Source organism: Tamandua tetradactyla, chromosome 12 (genome assembly GCF_023851605.1).
Source record: "Tamandua tetradactyla isolate mTamTet1 chromosome 12, mTamTet1.pri, whole genome shotgun sequence".
Lineage (NCBI taxonomy): Eukaryota > Metazoa > Chordata > Mammalia > Pilosa > Myrmecophagidae > Tamandua > Tamandua tetradactyla.
The window spans coordinates 61572965-61585221 of record NC_135338.1 but is presented as its reverse complement, the minus strand read 5'-3'; the positions used below and the strand labels follow the sequence as shown (position 1 = coordinate 61585221).

Genomic DNA, 12257 nt, shown 5'->3' with positions numbered 1-12257 from the left:
AATGGCCTTCATCATAATATAAAACTTTTGTGCATCAAAGGATATTGTCTAGAAAGTGAAAAGACAACCTACAGAATGGGAGAAAATACTTGGAAATGATATATCTAATACAGATTTAATATCCAGAATATATAAAGATATCTTACAACTCAACAACAAAAAGACGACAACCCAATTTAAAAAATGGGCCAAGTATTTGAATAGAAATTTCTCCAAAGAAGATAATCAAGTGGCCCATAAATATATAAAAAGATGCTCAACAACATTAGCCAATAGAGAAATGCAAATTAAAACTACAATGAGATACCAATTCACATCCACTGGGATAGCTATCATCTTAAAAATGGAAAATATGGTGAGGATGCAAAGAAATAGGAACCCTTGTACATTGTTAGAGGGTATGGTAGTTAGATTTGGTTGTCACCTTGGCCAGGTGAAGGTACCTAGTTCTGTTGCTGTGGACATGAGCCAATGGTACATGAACCTCATCTGTTGCCAATTTACATTTGCAGTCGGCTAGGAGGTGTGCCTGCTGCAATGAATGACATTTGACTTAATTGGCTGGTGCTTAAATGAGAGAGCGCAACGTAGCACAGCCATAGCAGCTCAGCATACCTTATCTCAGCACTCGCAGCTCAGCCCAGGCCTTAGGAGATGCAGAAAGAAGTCACCCGGAGAAGTTGTTGGAACCCAGAGGCCTAGAGAGAAGGCCAGCAGAGATTACCCTGAGCTTTCCCACATAAGAAAACCTCAGATGAAAGTTAGTTGCCTTTCCTCTGAAGAACTAACAAAATAAATCCCCTTTTATTAAAAGCCAATGCATTTCTGGTGTATTGCATTCCAGCAGCTAGCAAACTAGAACAGAAGGGATGTAAAATGGTGCAGCCACCGTAGAAAGTTTGATAGTTTCTCAGAAAGTTTAATATAGAATTCCACATGACCCGGCACTTCCACTTCTAAGTAAATACCCAAAAGAATTGAGAGCAGGGACTCAGACAGTTAAATCTCACCTGTGTTCATCGAAGCTTTATTCACAATAACCAGAAGGTGGAAGCAACCCAAGTGTCCATCAATAGATGAATAGACAAACAAAACGTGGCCTGTAAATAGTAGTGAGGTGCTAGGACAGGCTGCAACCTGGATAAACCTTGAAGACATCATGTTGACTGAAAAAAGTCAGGCACAAAAGGACAAATACTGTATGAGTTCTCTTATATTAAATACGTAGAATAAGCCACAAAAAGACCACAACCCAAAATAGTGGTTACCAGGAGAGAGAGGAGGGAGAGTGGTTACTAAATGAGTTTGGGATGTTGAAAATAATCTGGAAATAGAGTGGTGAAAATTACTACACAGTATTGTCAAATACTATCAAAGAAACGTCCACTTAAAATGATTTCTATGTGTATTTTACCATAATTAAAACTAAAGAAATAAACAAAAAAAGTAGGAAAGGCCCTGGGCAATGCCCCTACTAGTTCTGGTCCCGCTGGGACCCACTGAGGTTCTGTGGGCTGGCCCAAGGCTGGAGGTACAGAACTAAGTCACTGTGGGCATCCTGGAGAGATGGGGAGAGCCCCCTGAAGAATATCTTCCCAGCGTGGGAGCGGAATGCTGGGGCGGAGGTGGTGGTCAAGGCCTGGAGCAAGAAGTGCTAGCCTGAAGGGGTGAGGAGTTGCTAAGGCTGGGAGGGGGTGCGTAGCTCCCGCAATGTGGGGGAGCAAAGGAGAGAGTGTGAAAGCATGAGCGGGCAGCCCCAGCCAGACCATGGCGGACGATAGGGGTCTGGAACACTCATGCATCTTGGACATAAGCAGCATGTGGCACCTTTGAGTAAGAGGGAACTCAGGATGTCATTTCCAGCCAGGCATATGCCTCCTTAGAGGGGCCTTCCCTGATGTTACCCGTAATTACCCCTTTGTTACTGGACAAAGGCCATGGATTCTTCTGCCCTACACGCTCAATAACGAATCCTAAGACCTCGAATCCTGACACCTCAGGGTTTCAAAGAGAGGAAGATGGCCTAGTGGCCCAAAACCTGTTTCCCCGAGTTTAAGGGGGTTCAAGGTTTTTAAGAATTTTAGCAAGGGGAGATATGGTCATTTCAGATAGTAAGTTCAAAGCAGAAAAGGAAACAGTGTTAACATAAGTTGAAAAAGAGGGAAGCAGAGTGATCACTTCAGTACTACAGGTGTGAGCTTAAAGAAGGGAGACAAGTTATCTTCCAACAGCAGAGCCTAGCTAATGACAGACTCCATTAGTATTAGGGCCTTTGCCTTACAAGAAAATGACAAGATAAAGGGCATGTAACAGTTCTTACAGTCACAAAAGCCAAGACAAGGGCTTTTACAATAATTTCAGATATCCAGACAGCTTAACTATAGTTTACTGTAATATCCCCAAAAGCAAAAGGAACATCTATATGATTATTTAGTAATCAAAATCATCCCTTAAGGGCGGGCCATGGTGGCTCAGTGGCAGAGTTCTCGCCTGCCATGCCAGAAACCCAATTTCAATTCCCGTTGCCTGTCCCTGCAAAAAAAAAAAAAAAAAAAAATCATCCTTTAAATCCTAATTTCTCGGCTACACTCTCCTTCCCTCCCTCCCTACTCCCTTTCCTCACATTTTTCCGTAGCATTTACTCGTATTTATTTTATTTTCTTTTTTACCATCTCTTTGCTTCACTAGATATTATGCAAGATTCATTGGGGGTAATTCCACCTAAAATGGGTCCTGGCACATAATTGGTACTATTTGTTGAATGAATGAGTGAACCTGGAGATTCAAGGTTAGGGAAACTTCGGAGACAAAAAAAATGTGAGGTAGGCAGGGGAAGGGTAGTACAGCAAGCACCTACGAGAGAGCCTGCAAAAGGGGGTCAGTGCCAGGGTGAATAGCTTTGAGGGTGGACAAAAGCTTTGGATTTTATTCAGTAGGAAATGGGGAATCAGTGAAGGTTTGAGTGGGGTGGGAGACCCTGGCCACAGATGGAAGCAGTTGGCCTAGGTAGGAGAGTTGCACTATGAGGAGACTGCAGTAAGGATGGATGGAGCAAGCTGAGGAGGGAACGAGGAGCCAAAGAGGCCTGGCAGGAAGACTGGAGGACCAGGCTTCCAAGGACAGGTGAAGCATTTCCAGAGCCAGTGGGCCTGGAGGCCCAGGAAAATGGCGGTGGTGGGAGAAGAGGAAGTCCAGGGCTTCTTTGAAAGGAAGGCTGGGAGATGAATTCAGGTGAGAGGCCAGTGGATACCAGGGAGGCCTGGGTTTTGTGTTCCAACTGCCGAACCTTCTAATGCACCTTTCTAAGCCTGCCTAACAACTACCCCCAATCTGCCCAGCCCCCCCCCCCCCCCCCACACACACACAATGGTGATAAAGCTCTCCAATATCTCTAAGAGTGGTTTGGATTACAAATGACATGCTCAAAAGGGCTAGCATGGCCGCAGGGCTTGTCAGGCTTGTCAGGCTGGCCCATGCTATCACTGGCAAGGGGTAGATTTGGGCAAATGGAAGGCAGGACACTCATTCCATTTTCATTTAGGAGCCGACAGAAAGCAATTCCAAAGCTCTCACGACCTCAGTTTTTTCTGACGCTGTTTTTCCCCATGGCTGTTCCTTGGCTGGGCACAATCTCCCCAGGGGCCTTTCTCACCTTTCAGGGATGGGACCCTCGCCCTTCTTTCAGACACCAGGCTTCCAGCAGTGCTTCTCTGCATTTGCTTTTGGCTAAATCCTGAATAGCTCAGTATATTTTATTAAGTTCATAAGAGATTCTATCCCAATCAGGAAGCTTTCCTCATGACCTGGAAGACCTCAGGACCGACACTGGTATCATGGGCCCAGCTGCCCGGGAACTGCTCTTGGTCATGCTTTCTGAGAAGTGGGAGAGGTTCTTCTTAAGGCTCCATCCAGCCCCTAAGTCTACCTTGGGTTGGGGCAGCATTTCACGCTGGCAAAAGGGTGAGCGCGGGGAGGTTCCTTTCCTGCATCATCTGCCCCAGGCAACAGCCAGGTCAGACAGGACCTTCTGGCTAGGTAGGCCATGAAATGAAACTCGGGAACTCAAAAGAGGCGGCTTGGAGGAATAAGGAAGAAATGAGAACCACAGGCATTAAAAAGCTTAACATTATGCATTTATTATATAGAGCCATGTTAACACATGCTTGGTGATTCAAACTGAGTTATCATTAAATGCTTTTCTGGATGCAAAGCCATCTGATGCTTGATGCAGATGCTTTAAATATTCTAATATTTCTGCATCTATGACCTATGAGCTAGGGAAAAACCAAGGACAATTCCAGAAATGGCAAAGAACACAAGGAAAAGATGTCCATGAGATGCAACACTCAAGTCCTTGAACCAGGCCTGACAGAAGTCACCAGATAGTGAATCAAAATAGAATTTTTCTATTTGATCTGCCCAGCCACCACACGTGGATAACAGAGCTCAAAGCAAGGGTGGACACTGTAAGGAAAGGAGGCTATCATTTGGTACTGATGCCCTTCACCCTTCATAATGCACCCCAACATCCAGGCCCCAAACAGAGCAGCAAACAAAGCACAGCAGAGCAAACCACCCCCTCACTTCTCTTAAACATCCCAGTGCTGTTTCTTATGGCGTCTGAGTGTCTTTAATGAAAGCGGTCAATTTGAGCCAAACTGTCACTAGGTGGGACATCAGTCATCATGCTTCAGATGAAGGTGATAACACCACCCTCCTACTCTGCAACCCCCAGAATGCTGGCCAAGAACATGGGAGCAAAGGAACCCAAGGCTCAGGCCTTCTTGGACAGTTGGTGGGAAGTAGTTTTATTTGCCTGATGATATAATGCCAACATTAAGTTTCAATGTACCCTTCCAACTTTTCCAAGGGGTGTGGGTGAAATGCCTCATTAAGATGCTAGCCCCACTTCCCATCAAGTTCAGTTACAGCCTCAATTGGGAGGCTCTCTAACACTACGCTGCTCCATTTCAGTGGCTCAGCCTGGAACCAAGACCAGGAGGCCTCAAGTTGCCCATTTCCACCCATATGCACTGAGAGGGGCAAGCCCTCTCCTGCCTGATGCCACTGGCCTGATGGGACTCCATTTAAATCCTCGCATAACATGGATCTGAGCAACCTGAGCAGTAACACAAAAGAATCCAAGGTCCGTGGTACAGGGTGAATTAGATCTAGCCAGTCATTTAGCCAAATGCAATGCTGGAGACCTGGAACAGCCCTCTGTTCTTTAAGGAGCAGGCTAGAAGTGCATGACCTGAGCTGTAAGGTGCACGGGAGTCTGGGCTTCTTCCACTAACTCCTGGATTCAAAGTGGATGGAACGCCCCTCCTGGCACCTGATGGGCTGCAACTCTGTGGAGGTGCTTCAACGTCACTAATGTCAGTGGGAGCCAGCCAAAGGGCCATGAAGTCAGACAGGTGCCCTCGAAGGCTGGGGATGCAAATCAACCCAGCAACAGGCAAAGAGCTGGCTTCAATAGGCCACAGAGCAGCTGGAAGAAAGTCAAGTAATCAGGGCACGTCATCAAGTGGATGCCTGTGAGTAGCATTGGATCTTGCCAATGTTTTGACCCCTTGCTTTTGCTGGTGGTCAGGTGTCAAAGGAAGAAAATAAAAGGAAACTTATAGAATTAAAAATTAACACAAAAATTAACTCTGATCCAAAACTAACAAAAGTCAGAGAACACAGGAAGTAGATTACTGACTCTGTAATTGGGAGGTGGGGTTGGATTGGAATCTGGCTTCCAATTCAAAAACTTACTGTAGGGGCCCAGGCTTTCCTGTACCATGGGCATAAACTCTACACTTGGAGCTAAGTATGCTAAGCAAAGTGCAAAGTAGCACAGGGGACAATGACAAGCCCACTTAAGGTGGCACTTTTTAAAGACTCAGGCAGAACACACGTTTCTCTCGCCTTCCTGCTGAATGAAAACTGATTCTATTTTGTGAAGAAATGAACTAGAATTCTGCTTGGAAACATTGGCAAGCATTAAGCATACCAGTCCATGAAAGAGTCTTATTTTAATTACTCAAGTTAAGCACAATAAATGACATTTAAAAGAATTTGTGCATGAGGACCAAGTAGGAATCAATTTCTTGATTTTCCTCAAATCCTCAGGCTTGAATTTAGGTAAAGCACACAAACACCATATGAAACCAACAGCATGGATTCAATGTCACCTTGGAAAATAAATGTCACTCTGGGGTGACTTCTTTATACAAATATTATGCCCCTCTCCCCAAACCCCACTACCAAAAAGGGGAAAATAATAAATTCAAAAATAGAAAACAATATCTTTTAAGTGTAAACGTATCCTCTGGAGTTTTTATATTACATATGCTAGAAACATGCATTTATTTCAGCTTAGATGTAAGAAAATATGTCTATCAATATTACTTATAAATTAGATGAATCCTTAAGTGTGTTATTAACACTTTCAAATTTTAGTAAATTATATCTTTAGCAAAATTATAAATTCTAACCACAAGCAAAATGGGTTTGAGTTCAACCCAGTGAGAACTACCTCTACTCTTTAAATTGTTGCTCACTTCTTAGTTTTCTACACTATAGTAAGTTGAGTATGCTGACAATGAGGAACTTATACACGGAGTTTTAATCAACCCCAAAATTCAATTCCTTACAGAGATTAACTCTGTAGACTGAGAGAAGACACACGAATAGAGATAGAATCTAGGGAAGGGCTACTTCACTCAGAGACAGAAAGGGACAGAAAAGATGACCAAAGGCATCCCCAAGGGATCAAGGCACACAGGAGCGGGATCTCCCCCTGCAAAGGAGCTTGGCACCTGCGGTTAAGCGTGGCCCACGGACCCTTCCAGAGGGCTTTCCCCACAGTACAGGTCTGTTCTGCTGGGGGCCCTTAGGCGGGAATCCCAGTGACAGGACCAGAGTCAGGCTCCAGCATGGCCCAATGCAGGTCCAGACTTGTAATTTGGCCACCAGGCTCTTGTGGCATTCCAGCCCAGTCAGCTGGCACCACTTGACCTGACAGCAGGGAGGGAAGGAATGGACGCCGATATGATGGTCATCAGTGGAGGCCTCAGCCCCAGGTCTAGTCTTAAGAACCAGGTAACAGCATCTGGGCACTCGGCTTTGAAAGGAAACTCCACTGGGGCTTACCTCTCTCGACTGCCAGATACAACAAAGCCTGGGTGATCCAGAGTACAGCTAGGGTCTTCTGATTGAACTTAGCTCCATCAAACTACTCAGTGGATTACAGACTCTGAATGAATTTTTTAATGTTTCAAATTAAATGTCTCCTTTATGATTCAGAAGGCACTTCAAAATTCTGCAGAGCCACAGGGTCACTGTTGTTTGACCATCAATCCCCCTCTAAAGGACTGATGGAGAAGCTGTAAGAGACTGGGCTAATTCTTGGACCTGACAATGTCCTGCACATTCTGTAAATAAATCTCTGATCTTACTAGCTAGTTGATCATTTATCTTGGAACGTCGAACCTATAGCACAGAAAGACAAAATATGTTTACACTTTAAGTAAATGGGATTTTGCTTTATCATGGCAGGTAATAAAATATTCTCAGCGAGTCTGATATCTGACCCTAAGTAAAATTCAAAAATCATAATCATACATTTAAAGAGGCCACATGTGAGAGGTAAAGTCCTCATCAAGCACTTTTCTGATAATCTAATCACCTCGTCAATCTGCACCAGTAGCCATTTGGAAGTAGTAAATTAATTTACCGGAATTCAATTGTTTCTTTTGCTAGGATTTGAGGAACTCCACTAAATGGAGGAACAAAGGCTCTCAAACCAAAAAACGAATAACCAAATGCTTTTCTGTAAGATAAGCCAAAGTGCCTGCTAGTGCTGCCTTTGAAGGCAGCCTAGGTAATGGAAATGCTGTCAACTCCTGTTTGCACCCCACTGCCAGTTAGCACCTTACCTGAGGACGCACACAGGCCATGTAAAGACTGCTCAGTCAGACATTTGCTGTGGGAGCTAAAGTCAAAATCCTATCACCAATCGGCCCAATTTGGGGTACTCTGAGGTAGTTCCTTAACTCAGGGTGCCTATTACCTACTCTCTCAGAATTCATAACATGTAGTAAGTATTAAGACATCCATGTATCATTTAAATCACAAATCACTGTAATTGAGTACAAAATAAAGGAAACTTGAGTTGCTTTATTTAGCTTCCAATTTCTGGGAGGCTCAAGAATTATAATTATTCTGGACATAAAAGAAAATAAGACTGTGCTTACAGATCTTTTTCTGCCATATTCTTTCTTTAGGTTTGCTATTTTATTGTTGCCCTTTCTGTTACATGGGATGTACACATCAGGTGTTAAAAGGTACAATACATTCTACAACTGAGCACCACTTTCTGTAACTGAACAGGCAAAGAAATTACACTGAACGTCAGCATCTGGCAGTATTTTTCAGAAAAAAAAAGTGACTAAAATGGGTTTAAATTGATTAACACTATTAAATCACATCTAATATTTGATACTACATGATTCAATACAGCTATACGGTACAATTATACAAAATGTGTTAACATCAAAGAATACAACCAAAATTAAGATAGCAAACAAAACCTATATAACTTTTTTTTTACAGGAAAATACTTTTGAAGTATGCATGTAACTGCCCATTCTTTTAAAGAAAATCTACTGCAAGCAAAGTTATCAACCTCCAGAAAAATCACACATAGCATTACTAAGCATATCCCCAAAAAGTGTACAATATGCACACTTGGAAAATACAAAATTAAAAAAATTGTAAGCAACAGGTGAGCTTCATATTTATAAGAATGTGAAAAGAAGTCCCATTTTTAGCACTGTTGTATAAAGAATTGTCTTTTGATGCGAAGTTCATGAATTGTCCTCCTGTTGGGACCACACTTTACAAAAACACCGTGTTTTTGAAACGAGATTACAGAGCAAGATAGAGCATCTTAGCAATGTCATCTTATTAAAGTTTTTGGGTTTTTTTTTTTTTTTTTTTTTTAATTTTTACTACTTTATCAAAACACGTCCCTTAGGTGTGTAGGATTCATTTTTAAAATTCTTTCCTAGAAACAATATACAAAGGAGAGGCATATTTATTCCCAATTACACTCCTGGAAGATGCTTCCCGAGGGTGAGAAGAGTCTTCTCTCTCTTCTTTTCACTGGTTGTTTTTGGCCTTAGCATGTGTTAAGATGTGAGATTTCAGGTTAGTTGACTGAGCAAACTTCTTATTACAACCATCGAAGGGGCACACATAGGGCCTGTCTCCAGTATGGATTCGCACATGTGTGCGCAAATTGAAGTCCAGTGAAAAGCGTTTCCCGCAGCCTTCGAACGTGCACTGTCGAGGAAAGACCAGAGAGATCAGCCCACTTGGCAACCGTGACTAGACCTCAGAAGGGTCAGTAAGCATGCTCATTGCTCAGCCTATTTATTTTACTAAACATTTTTTCCTCCCTGCCCTGGGCAAACTTTCTAGATATATTCCAGAATCGGTGGGCAGGGATCTCTAATTCCAGATGTTAGCTCCTAAAACCCATGGATTGCCCTCCTGAGATGTTTAAATACAGTGCAAGAGAAATGCTTGGCAAAATGGTAGGAATCTACGTTTACTGGCTGGATTGCTGCTGTGTTCACTTATTTATGAGCTTCTGAAATAAGGCAAAATATTACTTACATTTACTCTCATACAATAAAACTTAAGAAACTCCTGTCCATTAGACAATAATTCAAAATACTACTGACTACAAAAAATAAGTTACTGCAACAATGAATGCACTAGAAATTTAGTTTTAAACCTGTGAACAATACTGTTTTTACTCCTGAGCTTCAGTACACTTCATATACAACTTGATACATTTCGTATTCAATGTTGAAATGTATACGGGATATGTATAAGCTTACATACAGGAAAGCAGGAAGCCGCCACAACCCTTCTAAATGATTAACCAGGACACTGATTTTAGTTACTCATTAAGGGAAAAACACATCTCCACAAGTAAGCAGACCCTGTTTCTCTGGGCTGGTGGTCTCACACCAGCCCACAGCCTACACTCAGTGTGCTCCGGTGGTCGGGATGGTGCAGTGGGAGGAGGAACTGGCTCTACCTGAAAGGGTTTCTCTCCAGTATGAACCAGTTGATGTCGTTTTAGTTTTGAGCTCTCAACAAAAGCTTTGCCACATTCTGCACAGACGTGGACTCTGGGACCGTGGGTGTGCAGATGTTTTCTCATGGCAGAGTTATCCCTGAACATCTTTGTGCAGCCCTTAAAAGAGAGAGAAGCTTAGTGGTTCACACTGTAAACTGAAACACTTCAAAGATATAACAGCCTTTATTGACATTAAAACAAAACATCCCCCCCAAACCCTAGCAGGCATATGATTACCCTCAAAGAGCTCATTTACTTAATCCCCCCCATTTTAATTTTACTTAACATTACATTGGATATTAATAAACTATTTAAGACAAAAAAGCAGACAGCTGAAAAAGGCCTTATTATTAATGCAAACCCATTGTTTTTCAGATGAGGAAACTGTGTTTTTAAGTAGACTGCCCAAGGCCACATGACTAGTAGCAGCTGAGCTGGGAGTAGAACCCTCACACCCTGGCTCCCAGGTAACAAAGCTGCCTCACCAAGTACATTCCCCAAAATGAAGTAACAGAAGCACTGATAAATGAATGTAGTTAAAACAATGGTGGTCCACCGCTACCTTTGGTGGGCCCCAAATTCTGTGCTGCAAGAATGGGCTGTCATGCTCCATCGCCTACTGTTCCCTCTTCTCTCTTTTGCCTCTTTCCCCTTCTTGACAGAGAAAGAAGCAAGAGGGTCTCCAAGGAATGGCAACTACAGAAGAAATTTATTTTGTGAGACACTAGGAAAAGGAAGAAGCCACAAACTGACTACCAATGCGTGCAGACTGAGGAGGATGGATGTGTGGTGCTCAGAGAAGCAAGTTCTCAGCAATTTCTTCTGCAGTTGTTGCCCAAAAATGGAGTGGTTGGGGAGAAATGAGAAGACAGCATGGTAGAAGGATAGGACAAGTCAACCACTAGACAACTTCACAGGCAAAAGTGAGGGGAAAGCCACTGTTTTGTCACCTTGACCTCTAAGTAGAGATGCCATTTGGAAAATGGAATTAAAAAAAACTAATCACAGAGAAGCTAGAGATGACAGGCACTTAAGGTATAACTGTTTTCAAATGTTTATTTCTGGTCCCAATAGAAAGCATTTTACATTTCCAAATCTTCGCAGTCCTAAGAGATGACATTGAAGTAAATTTATCCTTCTCTTATCATTGATTTTTAAAATTACTTCACCCAAAATTTCTTCTCCTTTGTTTCTCTAAACCTACATGATATTTTTTTTCTATTAGCTTTATATTTAAGTTTGAAACAAATCTTAATCATTACTTCAAAAAACCCTTTTCAGGCACTCCTTCTATTTTAAAGATTAATGACATTTGAAAACAGTTAAGTACCCCTCTAATAATATACCATTAACAGGGCCAGTGGAAAAACTGTGAAGGAAATTGTGATGTCTTAGTACACTTATTAAAATAAGCCAATCATTCAAAATGATTTCCAGATTTCAATCATGAGCCTTAGATCTCACAAAGGTCCACAGGCAAGACACAGCCCAATGTTTAAGATTGAGTTATTAATAATCAAGAAATAAAATCTTAATATAGTATATTCAATATATAGTAATAAACACATTCACACCCTAGAGTAACCTCATTTACTATATTATTTAAGTGGCCTTTACTGAGCAACAAAAATTACATCACAGAATAGTCTCTTGAATTTAGAGACAAAAGATTATTGTTCCTCACTCCTTTTAATTCTGAAGATGGAAATAAAAATACAAATTTCTTAAAAGCATGCTAAAATTTCATAACAGTTCAATGAACACTTTTCCCCTAGCATTACTTACTTTATGAGGGCAAGCTATTGTTCTTGGAGCATCATCTTCTTTAATTTTTCTTGGCTTCATTCTTACCAAAAAAAAAAAAAGAGAGAAAGAGAAAGAGAAAGAGAGAGACAGATTTGTAGGAGTGGGTAGACTCAACTGGCATAAATCATATCGTCCCTAAAAAAGTTTTCCTTGTAAGTACAAAAGCTAGGGTGATATAAAATATTTCCAAAAAGGGGAAGGGATAAGATAGCTAACATTCACTGAGTACCTACAACTGTGTATTACTATTCCCATTTTACAGATAAGGACATGGATTCTCAGAGTGGTTGAGTTATTCATCTAATGTATC

At 41.9% G+C, this 12257-nt stretch overlaps 1 protein-coding gene across 1 annotated transcript in view; it reads right to left on the bottom strand.

The window, feature by feature from the left end:
• Window positions 1–8146: 8146 nt before the first annotated feature.
• YY1 (YY1 transcription factor) overlaps window positions 8147–12257 on the bottom strand; it is a 38478-nt gene continuing 34367 nt past the window's right edge. The window contains exons 3-5 of the mRNA XM_077123520.1: window positions 11927–11987; window positions 10100–10258; window positions 8147–9333 (exon numbers count right to left, since the gene is read on the bottom strand). Of these exons, the coding sequence (XP_076979635.1) occupies window positions 9151–9333; window positions 10100–10258; window positions 11927–11987 (403 nt within the window). The 3' untranslated portion in view covers window positions 8147–9150. The remainder of the gene's footprint in view (window positions 9334–10099; window positions 10259–11926; window positions 11988–12257) is intronic.